The sequence below is a fragment of the Nannobrachium achirus genome (genome assembly GCF_963921795.1).
Source record: "Nannobrachium achirus genome assembly, chromosome: 11".
Taxonomy (NCBI): Eukaryota; Metazoa; Chordata; class Actinopteri; order Myctophiformes; family Myctophidae; genus Nannobrachium; species Nannobrachium achirus.
Genome location: NC_137820.1, coordinates 23,271,830 through 23,296,575, shown reverse-complemented (window position 1 = coordinate 23,296,575; position 24,746 = coordinate 23,271,830). Strand labels below are relative to the sequence as shown.

Below are 24,746 nucleotides of genomic sequence, written 5' to 3'. Positions count from 1 at the left end.
CTGTGAACGGAGGTTTCAGCGGACTGGTGTCACACGTGTGAGCCGTGGGTTCTGTAATAATTCATCGTCTGCCTTGTCTCACTGTGTGTTATAGTCTATTATGGAGGGGAAATTCTGTGAAATGTCATAAGGCGTTGCATAACACACAGCAGCCTTCTCTGAGAGACTGCTCTGTTAGCTAATTGTGCTTCATCTCTTTGTCTTCAGGCCACATCTCTCCATGGAAGACCTCCAAACAGGTACAGTTATTGAGCCGCGCTCCTGTGTGTCTGCCTGCCTCTTTTGCTGTGTTTGAGGCTGGGTTTATCGTGTTTGTCTGTTGAAGCAGAGGGAGAACATCGTTTCATGTGAAAAGTGTGTTTGTCACCAGGGCTTACTTGCCTCGGAGCTGTTTGACTTTCACTTCATTGCAAAAATAAACCAGCGTTGCTCAACCTGCTTATGAGTTGGATCACACTACCACAGCTACAGAACCATACTCCTTTTACACACGCACGCACGCACGCACGCACGCACGCACGCACGCACGCACGCACGCACGCACGCACGCACGCACTCACACACACACACACACACACACACACACACACACACACACACACACACACACACACACACACACACACATCTGTTCATCCTTAACATTCACAATCTGCCTTTTTAGACAGAATAGTAACATCATAGTAAAATGTCAAATATTGATTCGTTTTTACGGTGTGTAAGCGGGTCAGTGTGTGTGTGTGTGTGTGTGTGTGTGTGTGTGTGTGTGTGTGTGTGTGTGTGTGTGTGTGTGTGTGTGTGTGTGTGTGTGTGTGTGTGTGTGTGTGTGTGTGTGTGTGTGTGTGTGTCTCTGTATTTGTCTGCAGCTAATATCCCAAACTGCTGGACTGATCACTGCCAACTTTCTTGTGTATGTTGCCTGTAGGCTAACTTAGTTCTCCCATGCCTTTTCTATTTTTCATCTAGGTTTTATATTTGTTTAAATGTTTAACTTTTATCTTATAATGGAAGTCAATGGGGCACGTATGTGTGTCCGGAGCTAATCTCGCACACCACTGGACCAAATTAATACCAAATGTTGTATGCACGCTGTTAATAGGCCACAGTACTTCAACTTATTGTATTTCACTATACGTTTTGAAATATTTCACTTGATATTTTATAATGGAAATTAATGTTGCTCTTATAAGGCTGAAACCTTGATATGTCATTGACGACTGAAGTCACAGCGTGTCTACATGAGGTCCGAGATCATTATCGTTTTGACTTTGGGAAACCATTTGTGCATTGCATCATTTAATAACTGCATCATTAAGGGCAATGCAGGGCAGCTTTATTAGTATAGCCCGTTTCAACAAGGAACTTAAAAGAAACACATAATAACAGGACATTTGACTTCAGGAAAGTTCAAAAATTAAATCACATATCGTCACCGTCAGGCAGAAACCTTGTATCTCCAAGTTTCAAATGTGTACGTTTTTTTGTAAAGTAAAGCCCTGATTCATCATACAAGATGCACAAAACTAGTGAAAATAGCAGATCTACAAGCACACATCGCCTCGCTTGTGTGCTTGTAGATCAGCTATTTTCACTATGTTAAATACATTTTAAAATTATAAATGCAAAACGAACGGTTTTGGACAAGGTTACAACGTTTCCACCCGAAAACGATATAGTCCATGTATAATCATCGTCACATCACTTAACGTTTCTCCTGTCTCTGTTTTCCTCCGCCGTTTCTGCTGGTATCCTGGTAGTTCCCAGACCAGTGGGATCCTCATGGCAGTCCCCAGACCAGCCTGTCCGCCACGGTTCTGCCCCCCGGCACACCTTTCCCCAACCAGCCACAGCATCGCACCTCCGTCCCGGACTCCACCGAGGGCTTTGACCTGAACAAGCCCGACCCCTACGACCTCTACGAGAAGTCTAGGGCCATCTATGAGAGCCGACGTAAGTGCAGAGCATCTCCCACCACCTCCCTCTCTTACACTACGTAATCCTGAACATCAGTTTAACCGTGACAGCGTAAAATCACACCCAGTGTGAAGTGAGCTGTGCCTTTGAGCAGTGTCAAGCTATCTGAATTCTTATGTTGTCCCGTCTTAAGCTATATGAATTCTTCTGTTGTCCATTAATGTCAGGGCCGCTCAACAGCGCCACTTGGTCACCCAGCAGTATTGCAGCTATTGCTACTCACGAGGCGTATGAGTACACTGCAAACATAGAGACATACATACATACATAGGGACATACACACTCGGTCAAGCATGGGAGCGCTTGCACCGCTCAAAAATGGAACCTCATGGTCTTATCGCTAAATTATTCGCTCAGGATTTTGCTCTAGTTTACCTGCAAAGTGTCTAGTCACTGTGAATAGCATGCATTGGGGAGGAGGGAATCGTTCAAATTAAGTAAAGAGTTCAATTGTATTGTCGTGTGTGTGTGTGTGTGTGTGTGTGTGTGTGTGCGCGTGTGCGTGTGCGTGCGCGCGCGTGTGTGTGTGTGTGTGTGTGTGTGCGCGTCAGGACCGGAGTACCATGAGGTGGAGGTGCATCTGTTGAGGGAGAAGACGGGGTTTGGCTTCCGCATCCTGGGGGGAGACGAGGCGGTGCAGGCTGTGAGTCCGGACGCCCGTGACAAGGCTCGTATGGGACGGGCTGGAGCACACGTTTATAACCCAACGTGACACACACTAACCTCATGTTACACACACACACACACACACACACACACACACACACACACACACACACTGACCTCCATCTAACACACTGCATTCAGTTATCTCTCTCTCTCACACACACACACACACACACACACACACAAGCACACACACACACACACACACACACACACACACACACACACACACACACACACACACACACACACACACACAGCACTCTGCGGTACCCTCACATTCTCACCCTGTCCTGAGCCACTTGCAGAACTTGAACCATACTGATGATGAAATGCCTTGCTACTGTAAGTTGTCACAGGTTTTAACCTCATGGACCCCAGCGTCCCCATTTTGGTCTCGAAAATAGCTGATCCACAAGCTCACAACGCATCACAGCGCAGCACATAGTGAGCTTGTAGTTTTGGCTATTTTCGGTGAAGATATGTGGTGTAGAGGGGAAAAAACAGGGGGGCCTCGTGTAGACCCATGGGGGGCTCTGGTCAACAAGGTACTGTATGTAGGGTTTAAGTGGTTAAACATAATTCAAATGGTCGACGAACCTGGCTGCAGAGTTAATGACCACATCGTTGGCAGCAGAGCATTTAGAAAGGTCAGACGAGCTGCAAAAGTTAGCGTGATTAACACTGCAAATGTCATGACCGAAAGCTTACATAAGACGAGGCAGGAGACGATTATTACCATAACACGAGCCGATGCTTCTTGTATGTTGCTAATATCGATGGTCTTCTAACAGATTGTGATTGGCGCCATCATTGAGAACACCCCCGCTGAGCGTGACGGCAGACTCAGACCCGGAGACGAGCTCATCTCGGTGGACAAGATGGTGGTTGCAGGGAAACCGCACAGATACGTGATTGACCTGATGCACGCGGCCGCACGCAACGGTCAAGTCAGTCTGACCGTGAGGAGGAGAGTGCTAATGCCTGGTGAGAGCACTGTTTTTGTTTTTATACTAACACTGAGTGTAAAACAAGTTAGTAGCATGTGTAATAGTCCGGGAGGCAGGCCCAGCCCTCATAATGTCCTCTGCTTACTTTTTTCACTATTATTTCCTGTTAGCATATACCTTGGGCCATCACAAGTTCATACTGAACACCCCCAACTCGGGGCCGTTTGGTCGCAGGGGCCCAAAAACCTATTTTTTGGTACCTGTCTCTGGCGAAATTATGTAAATGTATAAAATAATTCTCTAAAATTACATACATTGTCACACACGTGTGAAATTTGGTATGGAGTATCCTGACACATAGGGGTAAGTGGCAGAATAGGATTATAGTGCTTACTACCAATGTATTTTAAGATATCACCCTCAACATCCCCAGAAACACAATAAAATTGCTGTCCGCTTGACACATTATCATCAAATATGATCATTTTCAAGCAGGTTATGTTGAATATAATGACCTCTCCTGTATATAGAAAACTTCCCACATTCATAAGCTTCAATTTGAGCCCAAGATGATCTTCTCATCTTCAGAATTACTGTTTCTGTAGCCAAAATACTGCACTATACCTCAAATCGGAGAAAATATAATATTCAGTCAGTAGCTTTACAGAAGCCTAGAATCCAACAATGGGTTCACAAGTACTGCTGTTTGAAGTTATAAACATGAAAAATGAATACTAGCAGGGAAGCAAATGTTGTTAAATGTTATTAAAAGTATGTTTGATATGCACAAAATAGCTTGTTGCAATACAAAAATCAAACATCGGTTCGACGTGGAGCGGTGAATCTGAGCAGCTATATCCTGTGTGTGTGTGTGTGTGTGTGTGTGTGTGTGTGTGTGTGTGTGTGTGTGTGTGTGTGTGTGTGTGTGTGTGTGTGTGTGTGTGTGTGTGTGTGTGTGTGTGTGTGTGTAGGGACAGGTTATTTAAACGACAAACTGTACTGTACTGTACCTTACTGTATTGTACCTTACTGTACTGTACCATACTGTACCTTACTGTACTGTACCTTACTGTACTGTACTGTACCTTACTGTATCGTACTGTAGTATAGTACGATACAGTAAGGTAGAGTAACTGTACCTTACTGTACTGTACTGTATCTTACTGTACTGTACTCTACCTTACTGTACTCTACCTTACTGTACTGTACTGTACTGTACTGTACCGTACTGTACCTTACTGTACTGTAAGCTCTCATAGCATAGAGTGGAGCATATAAGCACTATAAGCCTATACTACTATAAACACTTTTGACCACAACAAATAGTGTAAAAGCGATAGCTTGTTTTGGTCAAAAGTGTTTTTATTTTTCATGAATCCGGTACTAGTTGTCGTTACAAACACATACAAGCCATCACACTCTGCTTACCAGATGTTATGCTTTTATGTATTTTGCCAAGTCCCGGAAATGATGCCCTGTGATTGGCCATTACAGTCACTTTGACTGGCACTTGTGCCGAATGCTCACCCCAAAACATTATTTATGAGATTGTGGTGGCTTGTGTGGGACAACCAAGGCATGGATGTGTTTGTAATGACAACTAGTAACACACTCATGAAAAAGAAAATCACTTTTGAACACAACAAATAGTGTAAAAGTGCTGCTGTGGAAACTGGACAATAGCATTTCTACCTAATAGACCCCATGGTCTTTTGGGATCAATATAAGTAGGAAAATTAGCCTAGAAGTGATTTATTTAGGGTGGAGTTGTCCTTTAAGTTATACAAGTAGATGAGTGGAACTATGAACTCATCACCATACCCCTTTCCCCCATCAACCATAGTAGATGAGGGATGCAGTATGTTGGTTGGTAGGTAGTTAGATCAGGGATGCAGTATATGGTGGTAGATATGGTGGTTAGATGAGAGATACAATATGGTGGTAGATAGGTTGGTAGATGAGAGATTCAGTATGGTGGTAGGTAGGATGTTAGATGATGGATGCAGTTTTGTGGTAGGTAGGTAGGTAGATGAGAGATGCAGTATGGGGGTAGGTAGGTACAGTAGTTAGATGAGGTATGAAGTATGGTGGTAAGTAGGTTGGTAGGTAGTTAGATGAGGGATGCCGCATGGTGGTTGGTAGGTAGTTAGATGAGGGATGCAGTATGGAGGTAGGTTGGTAGGTAGTAGATGAAGGGATGCTGTATGGTGTCAGGTAGGTAGTTAGATGAAGGGATGCTGTATGGTGGCAGGTAGGTAGTTAGTTGAGGGATGCAGTTTGGCGGTAGATACTGTAGGTAGTTAAATAAAGTATGCAGTATGGTGGTAGGTACAGTAGGTAGTGCATCTGTAGACCACTTTAGTGCAACTGTAGAATGCTTTAGTGAATATGTAGATCAAATGCATCTGTAGTCCACTGTAGTGAATCTGTATACCACTCTATGCATCTATAGACCACTTTGTCATATGTAGACCACTGTACTATGGATGCGGTATCAGTACTCGAGGTATCGGTACTCGCCCCGATACCAGCCTATTTTGCTGTACTCGTACTTGTCCGATTTTGCTCACAGCAGTGCCAGTCCATATTCCATTTTGTCCTAAGAAACAGTTTTGTGTGTGTTAGTTCAACTAATGAACAGTGTTTTCACCTTCTCTCACTCTAGGCATGACAACATAATTATTTAAAGCATTTTATTTTGGAGCGCCACACACTATTTAAGCACTTGTACAGAAATGTAACTTACAGTATCGGTATTCGGTATCGGCAAGTACTAAATTAAGTACTCATACTTGTACTTGGTCAGCAAAAAAGTGGTATCGGGACATTCCTACACTGTATAATGTCTATGAGACATTATTCCTGGCCCATTGCAGGAGGGTAGCCCCGCCCCCAACAACCCAGTCAGTCTACAGGGTACTTCCGGGTTCTGTCAGGCAGTCAGGCATTCATGCATATGTTGCAAGTCAAATTATTTCCCTCAACTTTTATCTGTTTTTTTTAGCTGTACTGTACTGTACTTTCACAACTGCCCCCCACTGGGGGCCCCAAGGCTGAGGAATATCTTGCCCCTACATGTCAGAGCTGTACAGTCAATTGGTATTTTTCATCTTTATCAATCAAATATAGTATGCCTTTCCTTTACTGGTGCTGATATTTTCTTTTTGTTCCTTGTATTCTTCTATCTATTTTATGCTGTTATCTTTTTATTATATTCTATTGTTTTGTTTTAACCTGTGCAGCACTTTGCACGACCTGATCATGTTAAATGTGCTTTATAAATACATTTTGAGCTGTGCTGAGTTGAGATGCAGTTTACTGTAGTAATCTATACAGTAGATATGGTACAGTGGTCAATGTATGTGGTCTATAGATACAGTACAATGGTCTATATATGAGGTACAGTGGTCTATAGATGCACTACTATGGTCTAGAATAGATGCAGATCTCATGCGGCTATTTCTTTTTTCATACCTCTCTCCCACAGGGGAACCTTTGCTATACTGTATTATTATTGTATTGCAAAGAGCTATTTTGTGCATATCAAACATATTTTGAATACCATTTAAAAACATTTGCTTCCCTGCTAGTATTCATTTTTCATGTTTATAACTTCAAACAGCAGTACTTGTGAACCCATTGTTAGATTCTAGGCTTCTGTAAAGCTACTGACTGAATATTATATTTTCTCCGATTTGAGGTATAGTGCAGTATTTTGGCTACAGAAACAGTAATTCTCAAGATGAGAAGATCATCTTGGGCTCAAATTGAAGCTTATGAATGTGGGACGTTTTCTATATACAGGAGAGGTCATTATATTCACCATAACCTGCTTGAAAATGATCATATTTGATGATAATGTGTCAAGCGGACAGCAATTTTATTGTGTTTCTGGGGATGTTGAGGGTGATATCTTAAAATACATTGGTAGTAAGCACTATAATCCTATTTTGCCACTTACCCCTATGTGTCAGGATACTCCATACCAAATTTCATACGTGTGTGACAATGTATGTAATTTTAGTGAATTATTTTATACATTTACATAATTTCGCCAGACAGGTACCAAAAAATGGGTTTTTGGGCCCCTGCGACCAAACGGCCCCGAGTTGGGGGTGTTCAGTATGAACTCGTGATGGCCCAAGGTATATGCTAACAGGAAATAATAGTGAAAAAAAGTAAGCAGAGGACATTATGAGGGCTGGGCCTGCCTCCCGGACTATAACTCCCATCAAACCGCTGTTATAAATGTTCTCTACAAGATTATTTGGTGCAAGAACAGGCCCCTGTTGTACGTCTGTCATATATTTAAGTATTGCAGTAGCAGCACCATTTGAGCTTTATTTTCTATTGAACTGAAAAGCATAACATCTGTGTGGGTTTTACAAATATTGAACCGATGAAAAGTAGTAAAAATCTTTCCCCCCCTCTCCTCTGGCCCTGCCTCTTCCAGGTGAGCCATGTCCAGTGAATGGCCGAAGCCCAGGCTCAGTGTCCACCCAGCACAGCTCTCCTCGCAGTGACGCAGCCTCTGCGGGTGCTCCTGCCCCGCCGCCCGCCGGCGCCGCCCCAGGCTCTGCCTTGGCTCCGGAGGGCTCGGCCCTGCAGACCAGCGACGTTGTCATCAACCGCAAGGAGAACGAGGGCTTCGGCTTTGTAATCATCAGCTCCCTCAACAGGCCAGAGAACGCCACCATCATCAGTAAGTCACGGAACTCAGGAGAGGATTGTTGTACAATAATGATGCATAAACCTTTAATGCTATGTTCACACTTGCGGCGACAACAACCAATGCGTTGTCAGCAACATTGCTGCCAATTCGCTATTGCTGTGTTCCTCACTGTGTAAATGAAAAGGATAGTATTAAATACCACAGGGAGCTAGTTAATGGCAACAATTCAGTTTTTTTTTGTGTGTGTTTTATAGAACAGAGCAAGAATTATGGGGAAAGAAGGGAGGTGGAAATGGTGAGACAAAAGCATATGATTGATTAATGCTTCACTGTGTGCTGAAAAAAGTTGAAGCCAGCTCAACTTTTTTTGGTCACACCCGTCACGCAGAGATAAGTGTTGGCCGTCGTTTTTTAGCTTCATTTTGTGGCTTCCTCTGAAAATGACTTGTAGCCTTGTCACTTTTTGTTTTGGAGACAGAGCGGATGACGGATGTGTTTCAACACTGTGGGGACCCATAGAACATTTTGGATAATGCATTTGTATAAATAATAAACGTGACTAATCATGCATTATAACCAAGGCATTCACATAGTCTTGCCCTAGTTTAAATCATCTTGGCACCCTCTGGAGGTATGCATACCCCTAAACTGGGTCTAGAAGAGCTATCTTATACATTAGTGCACTGCTGAATGAAGCGGCTCATACTAAACTGTTTCTTCTCTGGCCATTATATCTAGAAGAAGTTATGTATTTTGCAGGTTTTCGGTCAATCGTAAGGTGTGTAGTGAGCTCTCTTCGCTTCCAGGTATTTAAAAAAACTAGGACGACCTACATACTGTAGGCACCTCGCAAGTTGGGAACGATGCAAGTGGGTAATACATGGCCACCCTTTCGTCAATACTACAGTACTTTATCTGAGTTTGGGTGCATCCTCCACAGACCCTCGGTCTGTTTGAAGCCGTTCAGTCAGACCGCACCTGAGTTATGACAGGGCAAAAAGACAGAGATTTTCTGAATGAATAGATAAATGTACAGGACAGTGCAATAATAATAATGAGAGGAACAAAAGTCATTCCATTCAGTCGGTTTAAATCATTTTATAGTATATAGGTTGGACACACCGTGATCCAAAATGAATACAGACACTCTCCTCATTATTGTCCATTCCAGCTGTGCCCCATAAGATAGGACGTATAATCGAGGGCAGCCCTGCAGACCGCTGTGGGAAGCTGAAGGTAGGCGACAGGATTCTGGCAGTAAACGGACAGTCCATCATCAGCATGCCTCATGCAGATATCGTCAAACTCATCAAAGATGCTGGGCTCACCGTTACACTGCACATCATACCAGAAGAGGGTAAGTACATGTATCCAATGCATGTGAAAAAGGATGGTGGTGCATTTTACAATGTAGATGTCAGAGTAATTTCATCTTTTTAAAATGTGTATCTTGTTAATGTTTCAGTGTGCATTGCAGTCTGTGTGTTCTGCAGTTTATTTTTCTTACTGGCTTTAAAAGATGTTCAGCTTGCAGATATTTCCAACTGTTGCTATGAAACATCGGTGTTGTTAGGTGAAACCTATGTTGCCATGGCAACTCTCTCCATTGCAGATACTCAATCTGGGCCTAGCTCAGAGAAGCAGAGTCCAATGACCCAGAAACACAGTCCCCAGACCCAGCCCAGCCCTGTAGCGCAGCCTAGCCAAGGAGGCCCCCAGCCCAGCCAAACGGTTGCCCAGCCTGGCCCGACAAGCGCCCAGCCGGGACAAGCACCCGTCCAGCCCTGTCAGACACCTGTCCAGCCAAGCCAAACAGCAGCAGTTACCCAGCCTGCCCCAGCAGCCACCCAGGCTGCTCCAGCTGGAACCCAGCAGAGCCCAGTCACCCAGCACCCTGGCCCTCCACCGCAGCTCTACCTCCATGACGGCAGGTAAGGAAACATTCCCGTGTACCGTGATCCCGAAGTCACTGAAAGTCTCTGAGAAACCTTTGGAAGAATGTATTTATCAGGTTAACCTGGGGAGAAGATTCTCTCAGGTTCTTGAGATCAGAGCACCCGATGTTCTGTTTTGAGACAGACTTGCACTTGATGTCATATGATCAGGCACTCACTGCTTTAGTCAGCTGCGCATGTTTCAGTCAAACCAGCGGGACCTCTCTGAAAACGTCAAAGCAAATATTCAAGAAGACTCTATTTAGATTTCTATCTTTTATATGTTTAGAAGAGGCGGAGTAGGCGGATCTGTGAAAATGTCTGGCTTTTACAAGACTATCTCCCGATCAATCCCTGATAAAGTGGGTTGAATTGGGACAGTACTTGGGCTGTAATTGATGATGTTTCACAAGTTCACGAGCACACAAGTAAAGACCAGTACAGTTATTGCGAAATAGATACTTTTTATCTTGGTGAGGGTGGTCACCACCAGCATGGAATCATCCTTTATGCTACCAAGTTCAGGGCAAAATCTTTGATCACAGAGGACTTTTGTCCCATTATGACTCTCAGGCCCAGGGTTGCTCTCAACTTTGTTGTGAAACACCACTTCATTCTGAAAGAGTTTGTAAACAATTGATCCCTATCAACTATCTACAGCAGTGATATACAACTGGCAGCCCATGGGCCAAATCCGGCCCCAGTGGAGCCTTCTTGTGGCCCCTGCAACACATTCCATATTCCAATGTCAAAATAAATATACTAGTAAAAGTAAAAGTACAAGTATCAAAAGGTACTTTGCATGGTACAAAGAAATAAAACAGGAAGTCGTTCAGCTGTTTTTCATTTTCGAGTTTTGAGTGGCTGCTGTGTCCTTCTCCATCCATTAGTTTTCCATTAGTTTAGAGTGCATTTTGCCCATTTTCCATCTTCTCCAGCCACTTGTAGCCGGTTTTACACAGTATGATTAACTCGTCCTCAGTAGCGTCCTGGGCTGAATGATGGTCTAACTCTACACTATAGATTAACGAAACACATCATAAGAGTGCTCTTATCAGCCGGATGCTCAAAAAATAAATCATACCAACAAACACTTCACCTCGCCAGCCTCCTATAATCTTCTTCTCACACAAAGACATTTCCATGCCAGGGACCCATGGACAGAACACACTGAAATATACTTCCAAATCAATTCATCCATTATAAAGGACTGGCACAGAAATTATCCTATCAAACATTAAAAGGCATGAATGCATGTATGAAGTAGGTCATAATAAGTTACCATAATAGACATAATATGTCTATTGTTGTCAGTGGTGTGTTCTAGATTTTTTCGGAGGGTATACAATAATGCAGACATGCGTGTGGTCGTGGTTATGCTTGTGCGTTTTCAATGGATGAAATGGAGAGGGCTATGCTTTTTTTCAAAACATTCTGCACGTCACACAGTTAACTAGGAACACAGTCTTATGGCCCCCGACTTCAAGTCATTTTACAATTGTGGCCCCATGCCTTATCTAGTTGAATACCCCTGATCTACAGTATATCTCTATAATATAAGGGCACCAACCTCAGGTTTCTGTTCCCTGCACCCTAAGGGAAAATACTACGGAATTATACCTTTAAGGATACCCGCACGCCTGCTGCACCCTTGACAAGGGTCCTGATTAGGGTAACCAGACTTCCCGGTTTGGCCGGGATTGTCCCGATTTCAAGCTCAGACAAATATCTCTAAAACATTAATATGTCCCGGTTTTCACCAGAATTTAAATAATAATAGTTGATTTCAGTGGTTGCATGGACGTTTATCATGTTCTTTTCATGTAAACATGCTCACCTAACCATTCAGAAAACATTGCATGTCTGAATTCAACGCTGAGGCTGATGTTTGTCAATCAGTTTTTGCATGTATTCAACACCTATGCTGCGTATACATGTGCACGTGCATGAATGGGCATGCGCATGCATGAATAACGTGCACACACATTTAAGGGTCCCGGTTTGAGGAGAAATAATGAGATAAAACTTTGCAGAGAATAATTGCATGTGTGTGAATGCGAATCTCTGAAGTTGTCTGATGTTTTCTCAGGAGATTAACCTGCAAAATCGCAGAATGAGAGTCATGGAAACGTTTAATCATGGTTGTGGTTTGTGCTCGTTAGTTTGATGTTCCTGTGAGAGCAGCTCTCTTTGCTGTCTCTGCTATCCTCCCCAACACGTCTACCATCAATCTCACGAAAGAAAAACAATAGCAAGAGCAATGGACTGCCGGCTTGCCTTAAGAGAAACATCTGCTATCTACTGTACCCCAAAGGTTTCTTCCGATCTTTTAACTGATCTGCGCTGTTTGACCCACAGGTCTGAGGTGAAAGCTAGACAGGATGTTAAACCTGACATCCGCCAGCCTCCGTTCACTGACTATCGGCAACCTCCAGTTGACTATCGTCATCCGCCAGTGGCCGATTACCGGCAGCCACCAACGCTGGACTACCGACACCCGCCTGGACTGCTGGACTTCAGACAACACCCTGCGGCTGCACAGTTCCCTTTGGGTCTCCCACCAGACTTCAGACCACAGGTATAACCGAACACGTGCACACATAGACATGAAAGGGGGCTTGAGCCCCTGCCCTTTTATCCGTCTGTAAAAAGTGCCCTCTCTCTAGACCATGAACGTAGTTTTTACTATGGTGAAATAAATGCAAATGCCCTCTTTCCATGTCATACCTGAAGGCAGCATTCAAGAGAATTGTCTTGTCCAAACTCCCCTGAACTTGAATACAGCATCTTATGTTGAAAGAATTACCCTCTCTCTGTGTAGAAATCCATGCTGTTATGCCACATCTCCAGTATTCACTTGATTATGCTTAGTTTAGTGTGGTATCAAGTACCGAAAATAGCCAACTCACAGCGCGTCACGCTGCGACGTGTTGTGAGCTTGGAGGTCTGCTATTTTCAATATTTTCACCAAAAGGCCCTTTTAGAAATTTCAGCCCCTGCCTCTCTAACCTTCTCTGCATGTCCCTGGGCATAACCACACTGCTCGTTGCAAGGCTAGGTTGCCAGGTTACGTTGCCAGTATTCTGAAAAGTCAACATCAATACCAATAACAATCCTCATTACTTTCCCTTGAGTGAAGGATGGAGGTCTGTATGGTGTCTAGGACAATACCTTTGCATATTTATATGTATCTGTGGGACTCTCTGGTATCATAGAAACCCATTTTATTAGACAGATACAGAGATCTCCATATACAGACATAAAAAGGACACAGACAGACAGATACAGAGATCTCCATATATTGGCATAAATGGACACAGATGGTCAAAACGGATCCTATGACAACAGGTATAATGGGGTTGGCATTAAAGGTTGGGGCATTCATTCCCTATTTTCATCATGCCCGAGTAGGCCGGTCCCCGACTAGACACTTGGGCGGCCGAGTTTCTAGTATAAAATGTAAATTTATCTATGATTCTATAGAATCTATGATTATTATGTTTTATATTGTTATTGAAGTTGGCAGCACAGTCTTCCAGAACATGCCACACCAACATTGTGTTGATTGTACATGTATGGTGACAAATAAACCTTGATTCTTGATTCTCTTGAGTAGTAGTAACAACTACTAATCACTTAAATGATTGTAATCCTTAAAAAAATAAATTGATTTAAGGATTATTATTATTTTCCTCAGTATCTAAGTGCAAATAATGGTCGAGATCTAATCTATCTATAAATGCGAGAAGTCTCTGTGAGTCTGCGTGTATGTAATCCGCGTATCTCGAGAACCGTTTGTCCCACCGGCTTCAGATTCGGCACGCGCTTTCCCCGCCGCGGCGCGGCGGGCGTGCAGTGCCGGGCCTCGACCCGGTTTTCCGGAACCGGCACTGTGTCTGCAGAGATCTCCATATATGGGCATGAAATGGATGCAGACAGACAGATAGAGATATCTCCATATATGAGCATAAATGGATTGGACACAGGCAAACAGATGGTCAATACGGGTCCTACAGAGATTTCCATATATGGGCATAAAATGGATGCAGACAGACGGATAACTCCATATATGGGCATAAATGGACACAGGCAAACAGATGGTCAAAACGGGTCCTACAGAGATCTCCATATATATGGGCATAAAATGGACAGACAGATATCTCCATATATGGGCATAAAGGGACGCACGCAAACAGATGGTCAAAATGGATCCTATGACAACAGGTATAAGTTGGGTTAAATATTACCTTCACCATTGTGTCACCCATGCTAGTGTGGCTCAAGAGATGAACACATTTAACAAACCAAAGGTGTGAAGTTTAAGTCCCCACTGGATATTTTCACTGTCCATCTAAATTCTAAAAGTTAGGTTAATTAGGCCTATTACTTTCGCTTTTACATCATCCATGTCAGTGTGGCTCAATAGATGAACACAGGTTTAACAAACCAAAGGTGAGGAGTTCAATTACCCACTGGATATTTTCACTGTCCATCTAAATTCTAAAAGTTGGGTTAACTATTACGTTCGCCATTGTATCATCTATGCTGGTGTGGCTCAAGAGATGAACACAGGTTTAACAAACCAAAGGTGAGGAGTTCGACTCCCCACTGGATATTTTCGCTTTCCATCTAAATTCTAAAAGTTGGGTTAGGTATTACCTTCGCCTTTGTATCATCCATGCCAGTGTGGCTCAAGAGATAAACACAGGTTTAACAAACCAAAGGTGAGCAGTTCAATTCCCTGCTGGTCATTTTCGCTGTCCATCTAAATTCTAAAAGTTGAGTTAAGTATTACGTTCGCCATTGTATCATCCATGCCAGTGTGGCTCAAGAGATGAACACAGGTTTAACAAACGATAGGTGAGGTGTTCAATTCCCCACTGGACCTTTTCGCTGTCTATCTAAATCCTAAAAGTTGGGTTAAGTATTACATTCGCCCTGGTATCATCCATGCCAGCGTGGCTCAATGGTTAAAACCAAGGTCTAAAAGTCAAAGGATCTAAGTTCTAACACCAAACAAAACTGAAATATCTCAAGTCTCAAAATAACAACGAAAGCTAATAAACCAACCCAAAAGTGCACTACAATTAACTCAAATATCCCAACAAAAAGTGAAACAAAAATATAAAACTGGTAATGGAATGGACACAGGTAAACAGATAATCAAAATGGGTTCTATGACAACAGGTATAAAGGGGTTTGCATTAAAGGGGGGGGGGCATTCATTCCCTATTTCAAATTCGGCATGCGTGACCCCTGCCGCAGCAGGTAGTGCAGTGCCCGGCCTCGACCCCGACCCGATAGGTGATTTTCCGCGACCGGCATGAAAGGTGGGATTCTGATGTCTTACATCAGGGTTTTCCGGAACCGGCACTGTGTCTGCAGAGATCTCCATATATGGGCATAAAATGGACGCAGACAGACAGATAACTCCATATATGGGCATAAATGGACACAGGCAAACAGATGGTCAAAATGATCATCCATGCCAGTGTGGCTCAATAGATGAACACAGGTTTAACAAACCAAAGGTGAGGAGTTCAATTACCCACTGGATATTTTCACTGTCCATCTAAATTCTAAAAGTTGGGTTAAGTATTGACATTGTATCATCCATGCCAGTGTGGCTCAAGAGATAAACACAGGTTAAACAAAACAAGGGTGAGGAGTTCAATTCCCCACTGGATATTTTCACTGTCCATCTAAATTCTAAAAGTTGGGTTAAATATTACCTCCACCGTTGTGTCATCCATGGTAGTGTGGCTCAAGAGATGAACACAGGTTTAACAAACCAAAGGTGAGAAGTTCGATTCCCCACTGGATATTTTCGCTGTCCATCTAAATTCTAAAAGTTGGGTTAAGTATTACCTTCGCCATTGTATCATCCATGCCAGTGTGGCTCAAGAGATAAACACAGGTTTAACTAACCAAAGGTGAGCAGTTCAATTACCCACTTGATATTTTCACTGTCCATCTAAATTCTAAAAGTTGGGTTAAGTATTACCTTCGCCATTGTATTATCCATGCCAGTGTGGCTCAAGAGTTAAACACAGGTTAAACAAACCAAAGGTGAGGAGTTCAATTACCCACTGGATATTTTCACTGTCCATCTAAATTCTAAAAGTTGGGTTAACTATTACGTTCGCCATTGTATCATCTATGCTGGTGTGGCTCAAGAGATGAACACAGGTTTTACAAACCTAAGGTGACGAGTTCAATACCACACTGGATATTTTCACTGTCCATCTAAATTCTAAAAGTTGGGTTAAGTATTACCTTCGCCATTGTATCATCCATGCCAGTGTGGCTCAAGAGATAAACACAGGTTTAACAAACCAAAGGGTGAGGAGTTCAATTCCCCATTGGATATTTTCGCTGTCCATTTAAATTCTAAAAGTTGGGTTAACTATTACCTTCGCCATTGTATCATCCATGCCAGTGTGGCTCAAGAGATAAACAAATGTTTAACAAACCAAAGGTGAGCAGATCAATTCCCTGCTGGAAATTTTCGCTGTCCATCTTAATTCTAAAAGTTGAGTTAAGTATTACGTTCGCCATTGAATCATCCATGCCAGTGTGGCTCAAGAGATGAACACAGGTTTAATAAACCAAAGGTGAGGTGTTCAATTCCCCACTGGAACTTTTCGCTGTCTATCTAAATTCTAAAAGTTGGGTTAAGTATTACATTCGCCCTGGCATCATCCATGCCAGCGTGGCTCAATGGTTAAAACCAAGGTCTAAAAGTCAAAGGTTCCAAGTTCAAACCCCAAACAAAACTGAAATATCTCAAGTCTCAAAATAACATCAAAAGCTAAAAAAACCAACCCAAAAGTGCACTACAATGAACTCAAATATCCCAACAAAAAGTGAAACAAAAAAATAAAACTGGTAATGGGTAATATCACTAATATATAAAAAGAAAAAAGAAAACACAAACACTGAAAAAAAAAATACGAAAGTTCTGGGAGTAATCACTAACAAAGAGAAAAAAAAATACCAAAGTTCTGGGAGTAATCACTAACAAAGAGAAAAACAATAAATTAGAGAAAATATTGAATAAAAAAAACTTTAACTTAATATGTAAATTACGAAAGCTCTTCCCCCTGGACGTGTGGCACCTGCAGACCCCTCCCTCTTCCACTGGGGCTAAAAGAGGGCGTGAGGAGGGAGCTGGGCTCTCTCCGCCCTCATCGCCTTAAAAACAAGAAAAATGAAGACATTCCCTGACCAAGATTCAAACCCTCAACCTTCAGGTTGTGAGGCATCTGCTTTACTCTTACACCACCAGGCCTTTCACACTAATAGGATTTTGGAGGTTATATTTAAAGTTGAAAGGAGAGATGACAGGTCAAAAGATGAAAATCCACTGCAAACACCTCTACCCCTGATAGATTGACTGAATCTACTAGATCACCCCCTGATGATCAGGGTTCATTTTGACACAAGTGTGTTCTATTCCAGGTTATTGTTTAAAACCATCTGTTTGAACATTTGTACTTTTACTGAGTCTGCACCTGCATTTACACTTGAAAGCACTTTAAAGAAAACAGAGATGTTTCATTCTTGTTTTGCCCTTCACTTTAGACAGTTACATTAAAAAAGACACTTTACATTTGTGACAATCTCAAAGTGCTACAATAGGCATAATACAAAAAAACATTTAGAAACTTTAAAGTTTAACTAGTTTCTCAATTGAATACTGCTGAATTATTAAATGTGTATGTGTCACAACCCGGCCTGTGGGGCCATGACAAATTGAGGAGGACACGTGGTAGTGGTTTTAAATGTAACAATAATTTATTAACAAAATGTTTAAGTAATACTTTCAAGAGTTTGAGCTGTGTAGGTCAGTAATCAGTAGTGTCAGCAATGCATGGATGTGTGGTAGGTGTAGTTAGCCGGGGACCCAGTCACCAAAATGGGAGGGGACCTGTGATTTTCTGCCGTACTTTTTATTTCTGTTTTATCTATTAGTTTGGTCATTAAGGTCCACAGAATGAGAAGCCTGCTTTGCTGGAAACATCGCAAAAAAAAGTTATGGCCATTTGTATATTCACTGACCCTCCACTCCACTAGAAATATATATATAAAAAAAAAAAAGAAAAAAAGTCTGCTTTAATTAGCATGTGAGGGGTCAAACTAAGGGTTTTTCGTGACTCTGAATCCATTGCAAGCATCTTTGCATGAAAAACATTCCTTGGGCTAGATATCGGCCCCCCAAAACAGTCAAAAGTGATGAGTCATCACTTTTTTTCCACTTTTCACAGTTTTGGGCTGCCGAAAGTTAACCCAAGCAATGTTTTTTATGCAAAACAAATGCTTGCTATGGATTCAAAATCATGAAGAACCCCTAGTTTGACCCCTCACATGCTAATTAAAGCAGCTGTTTTTCCTTTTTTTAATATTTCTAGTGGACTCAATGGGACAGTGAATATACAAATGGCCATAACTTTTTTTCGCAATGTTTCCGGCAGAGCTGGACCTTAATGACCAAACTAATAGATAAAACAGAAATAAAAAGTACGGCAGAAAATCACAGGTCCTACCCTATTCCTTGAGCTTTTGGACTTGTGGGTCCCCAGCTAAGTGTGGGTTGTTGAAGAGTGTGCAAACTCAAACATAAGGGAAAGCAAACAAAAGAGGTGCTGTCTTCTGGACAGGGAGAGAGAGACTGGCTTGCCACCCAGTCTTATGTAGGGCTCCAGGGAGTACTGGCCAGGTGCTCCCAATGCACCTAATCATCAAGCTCATTGGCCGACACCCATAGGCTCTGTGGGAGAAGCACACATACAGGGAGAACACCATATGGACACCACAGGCCCTACAGGCCAGGTCAAAGGGGCTGTGACATATATAATAAATAATATGTAGGTGATTATTTACAAAAAATAGAAATCTCCTGGATTCTGACAGTCCTCTGTTGGCAAACCTGGGGTCTGTGATAATGGCCATATTACTGGCCATGGTACTGGAGCTGTTCCTCACAAAAACATAAGTAAAATGCCTGTAATAACCTTGGTGATCATTAGAATGTCTAGAACAGGGGTTCCCTAGAACAGGGGTTCCCAAACTTTCTTGGCTCAGGGCACCTCTATATTTTCCACCGGCTCACAATAACACCTGTTTCTTATACATCCTGCACGTCTTAATTCTGCTTTTGTGGAACGAGTCCCAGAACATAAGAGCATAATATAGGATGCAATGCATTAAATGTCTGGTCTGTGAGAGCAACATGTGGACGTGTTCGGGTGGAGGAAAATGTCTGTTTTTTTATTAGGCCTGTAATTCTCAACCTCCCTGCTAGTTTAGACTAAATTAGTAATGAAACGTTTGCTCATTGTGCACTACAGTTATATTTTATGTTGTCAGTTTGGGTTGCTGTAGCATCATATACAGTATACACTGTACTTGCTGAGTGTGCATGTTATACAGTGAATTCCGTCTCCATTTCTTGTCTTGCAGGACTTTGACTATTTCACAGTGGAGCTGGAGAAGAGTGTGAAGGGTTTCGGGTTCAGCATCCGAGGGGGGAGAGAGTATAAGATGGACCTATTTGTGCTGCGCCTGGCTGAAGACGGCCCCGCCATACGGAACGGCAGGATGAGGGTGAGGCCACGCTGATAGCTCCCTGCCTCACAAGTATTCGAGGAAGGACAATCCTTACTCTGCCCGGCTGCCTCTGTTCTGCCTCATACTTTCACATACTCTTTTGTACAATCACTTCTTGATTTGCCGTTATCTGGCTCTGCCCTGTCTCCCTGTGCGCCTCAGGTTGGGGACCAGATCATAGAGATTAACGGGGACAGCACTCGGGACATGACTCATGCCCGGGCCATTGAACTCATCAAGGCGGGGGGTAGACGGGTCAGGCTGCTGCTGAAGAGAGGCACGGGACAGGTGCCAGAATATGGTGTGTGTTCCTGACACATGGTTTAAAGCCTAATGTACAGTATGCTCTCACACACAGCGGTGTTACTCGTCAGAAATCTCCTTATTTTCCACGAGCGACACCATCATCCAGCGAAGTATAAATTAGGCTTAATTTTAGGCCTAGAGTTATTGATTGCTTTAACCAGTGAAAAATAGCAGATATACAAGCTCACAGCGCGGCACCGAGTGCCGCGCTGCAAGCTTGTAGATCTGCTATTTTTGAAAAAGTTGTGAAAATGTGTGCAAATCTTTGAATATATGTATTTTCAAAGCGAACGTTTGTAACTCAAATTTTGCTTCTGGGTGGTCCCTGGAACTAAATATTTTGAGATGCGGGTCTGTGGCCAAATAAATATAATTTTGGGGGTCCTTCACATGAAAAGGTTTGAGAACCACTGACATAGTGGTCTCTCAAGAACAGACTAACTGAGCTCCAGTTAAGTGAAAAGGACCTTTTCTTTGACGATGGCTAGCTAGATTGCTAACGTAGAAACATAGGTTTTTCCAAAAAATCTTAGGATTCAAAAGACACTTATAGAATCGGGTCAAAATTCAATTTTTCACGATTTTTCAAAAATAGCAGATCTACAAGCTCGCAAGCGCGGCACTCGGTGCCACGCTGCGAGCTTGTATATCTGCTATTTTTTCAATAGTTAAAGCATAAAATAATGATACACAATAATGTGTACCCGTTCTAAATGGGTTAAGTCTCTCTTTTAAGTATCTGACTCCTCCTCTACACTATTCTACAATTTCTCCCTTTCCCCCTGAAGTTTTATGAACCATAATTGCTTCGTAAATTGACACTGCTACTGTATGTATGTTCAATCAAAGGCTTAGGCTATACAGTATATACTAACCAGCACAATAACACTAACCTCAATGTGTTTCAGAGCTGCTTTCTTTGTCCTGCTGTCTGTAACTTGGCTTGTCTAAAAGATGTTCAAAGCTTTTGTTTAACAATCTGTTGCGCAAAAAGCCTTTCAGCCTAATGGTGCATTTATACTTTGTTGTACGACGATATCGTTCAATGAAAATGACAGATTTCCAACTGAAAAATCAGTTGAAAGTCAGCCATTTTCAGCCCAGTCGCACAACAAATTGTAAATTAGCCTAATGTGTGTTATAACCCCACTGCTTTAAGTCTAATGATTAGTTTAGGCTTCTACTTGCCTTCCCTTAGGAATGGTACCTTCCAACCTCTCCATGTGCATGAAAGGTGACTCACTAGCCTCCCCATATTTCTTCCTAATGGGCCACTCTAAAGACACGGTTTGTGAAAACTGCACGTCTCTTTCCATAAGGATTGCTTTGTCTGTGTGGTTTTTAACTGTGTGGATAAGTGAGTGTGTGCATGTTTGCATGATTTTACGGTTGAGGAGAGGCAGGGAAAGGTGTGTGGGTGGGTGTGTGCGTGCGTGCGTGCGTGCGTGCGTGCGTGCGTGCGTGTGTGTGTGTGTGTGTATTTGTGTGTGTGTGTGTGTATGTGTGTGTGTGTGTGTGTGTGTGTGTGTGTGTGTGTGTGTGTGTGAGAGAGAGATTGTGCATGTTTCTTTGGTAGCAAAAGCATTGAGGTTTAAGCTGAACTTCAAACATGACGTTGGCTTGAGCAGCCTCTTTATAGTATATCCTCTCAGTGGTGCCTATAGGGTCAGAGGCTCTCTCTCACACAGCTACTAAACAGTCTCCCCTGAGAGAAAATGTGTATCGTCTTCATGCACTCGGTGACCCTCTATGCCTGCCTGGATAATGACAATGTAGCGGTGCTTGTTGCTGGGTATTAATATGACTACATTCTTGTTCTAGCATATCAACCTAGAGAACTACATATAAAAGGGTGTGTGCTGCTCACATTTTGTTGCATGTATATTTGTGTGACAAAGTGCTCGTGTGTGATGCCTTAACTACTATATGTTTGTGTGTAAGCAATAAGCATGCATGTATCTCTTTTGTCATTCTAATCTCTTCACATAGATTATATGTGTGCATAATGTGTATGCTACGTGCATACCGGTCTGCTGCTTATTGTTTCCTTGTCCCCCCCCCGAACAGACGGTGCCACCCCCTGGGATGCCCTTCCTACAGCCCACTCTGCCCTGCAGGAAGTGACCCTTGACCCCCAACCCACCCCATTGCTCTCATCCCATCCAGCCTCAGTCCCAGATGCCCCCCACCAACTCCCTCTAGAGGCTACAGTGTGCATGGCAGGCCAGGTTCCACAGCCGACAGACCCCGGCTCCGTTAGAGGGGCCACTGGTGGCAGGTCCACCCAGCAGCAGAGGTATAGCGTCAGGGGGCAGGGAACGCCGCAAGGCCCTGGGGAGTTGGAAGGGGGACCAGGAGACAGCCAACCACGGGCTTTGCCTCCCAAAGCTGCCCGGGGAAGGTCTACCGAAAGACGAGAAAGGGAGACCAGCACCCCCTGCTGTGAGAGAAAGGACCTCCACACACAGGCTATGAGCGGCACCGTGTGGCCCTGGGACCCGTATTTGAGTGTGAATTTGAACGGGGGCAGTCTGGGCAGTGGGGACCGCGGGGATGGACGAGTCAACCTCCAGGAGAGGCTTGAGCAGAGAGGTCCGCTCCCCAGAGAGGAGGAGAGGGCCAGCGGCCACAGCAGGGTCTGCTGCCCCTCTAAAGGTGTGGAGGTCCCTGCGGCGAGGAGCACAGCTGTGTCCCCTGGGCCCTGGAACGTCCCTGGGTCCGATAAACTGCCCGGCACCCTGAGGTCCTGGACCTCCACGGTGAGCAGATAGATCTAGCTGGTTTGGGACCCGTCTGGCTCAATACAGGCTCCCCCGTTCAATCCACCGTGAGGTCGAGGAATACATTTCTCTCCATCGCCCACTTTCTATAGATCTGTCTTGTCCCATGTTTTCCGCCACCTACTTTTGAAATCATATTTTTTGTGTTTGTTTCACATCCTCTTATGAGATGATTAGTACACCCGCCACCTTAAAAAGATATAGCTAATTATAACACGTTTGGGAGCTACTCCAATATTCAGACATTTCAGACTTTGGACTTGAAGTTCTGATTACAGATGATGTGGTTCTGAGTGGAGCCATCGACGTGTTCCTTTAAAATCCCTCAACCATATCGGTTAGCACAGAGTAACCTCAGATGGGCTTCTCTGAGGAGAGAGATGTACATTTGAGAGAGTTACTTCTGTGCTACCTTCGTTCAGTGCAGTAGAGAGAATCGCACTATACCGATCCGCCTTGAGACAGAGGCAAGGACATTGAAAATTCTTCAAAACACAAGTTCCCACAAGAGGACACTGCACTAACACAAAAGACAGCCCTGTTGTTAACAAGACATACGTTAGCTCTTACATTATATGAAATACTGTAAATGTAAAGATGTGGAAAAATATTAACATTTGGTCATCGCAAAAAAAAAAACAGACCTGTTGGTGTTTTTTTGTTTTCTTTTTGTTTTCTTATGATTTTTTTTGAGGCAGTGTTGTAGTTAGATACAATGTAAAGAGATTTTAAAAAATGTATGTATGTATGTATTTTAAGATCCATATTTCCACGGCCTCGTCTATAACTACATATCAAAGACTGTACGGAAGCCGGCCACGTCAGACCACCAAGGACGGCAGCGCTCTCATGCCATGCATGGATGTTAGACCACCACGTCGTTACACAGAGACTCACTTATATTTTAGAGTTCAGTTGTAGAGAGAGGGTATCCTCTGTGGAACTCAAAAGCGTTTGGCACCCACGTGAAATCAATCTTATCCCATTATTCTAATTGAACTTTTAAGTGGTAAAAAAAAAGAAAAAGCAGCTGCCTTCGAGAAGATCTCATATCACTGTTCCGTGTACTTTGTCACCAATCAGTCATGCGCTCACCAATGCAGAGAATGGAGCTATTGTATTCATCTATCGCACAACAGTAAGGAGAAAAAAAAAAGGAAAAAAAGACCCCCATTAATACACCTTTTTACTGTGCTATGTGTACCATGTCACTGTGGAAGGGGGCGTAGGTTTGGAGAAGGAGGCTGATCGGACATGAGGTGGGGCGGAGTGCCTTACTGAAACTAGCTGATAACCATTGTGATTGCTAGTCTGTTGTTTCTTGTTTGTTTGCTTTGTTTGGGGGGAGTCCTTTACTTTGCTTATTTTGCATTGGACTGGAAGAAAAAAAAACATGACGCAGTACTCACATATCAGCAAAAGTTTAGGTGGTGTAGCCTGCTTGTCTTTGGATTAAACCCCAAGATATGTACAATTATAATGATGCACTCTCCATTAATACAGTATATAGCCTGTATCAGCATTTGCCCTTTCACAATCAAGCGGTATAAAAAGGGATAATATGTAGCGTGTAGCATTAGCACCTCTGCCCGGAGAGTACTCAGGGACAGTAGGCCACATACACATATACCTTATTTTCTCTGCACATCTTTTATCATTTAAGAAGGCTTTTGGTTTTCTGTCAAGCAAGTCTCACTGAATGCTTAACATATTCATATCATGGAGAAGATATACCAACTTCGCATTAGTGCTACCTGGTGCCAATGCTGCTAATTGATGGGAATGATAGGCTACATCTGCTGGAGTCACCAAGTACCGTATGTGTACTGGAATGGAGTAAAGGCATGCTGCTGCT

The 24,746-nt window shown here is 43.2% G+C and overlaps 1 protein-coding gene across 1 annotated transcript in view; it reads left to right on the top strand.

Moving 5' to 3' along the window:
* Nucleotides 1-22,882, top strand: part of magi2b (membrane associated guanylate kinase, WW and PDZ domain containing 2b) — a gene marked incomplete at both ends in the record, with an annotated part of 136,674 nt that extends 113,792 nt beyond the window's left edge. The window contains 11 exons of the mRNA XM_080737815.1: nt 208-239; nt 1,758-1,950; nt 2,526-2,641; nt 3,435-3,627; nt 8,044-8,292; nt 9,434-9,619; nt 9,875-10,193; nt 12,555-12,774; nt 19,659-19,802; nt 19,968-20,106; nt 22,179-22,882. Coding sequence (XP_080593941.1) covers nt 208-239; nt 1,758-1,950; nt 2,526-2,641; nt 3,435-3,627; nt 8,044-8,292; nt 9,434-9,619; nt 9,875-10,193; nt 12,555-12,774; nt 19,659-19,802; nt 19,968-20,106; nt 22,179-22,882 — 2,495 coding nt within the window. The remainder of the gene's footprint in view (nt 1-207; nt 240-1,757; nt 1,951-2,525; nt 2,642-3,434; nt 3,628-8,043; nt 8,293-9,433; nt 9,620-9,874; nt 10,194-12,554; nt 12,775-19,658; nt 19,803-19,967; nt 20,107-22,178) is intronic.
* Between the last annotated feature and the right edge of the window lie 1,864 nt (nt 22,883-24,746).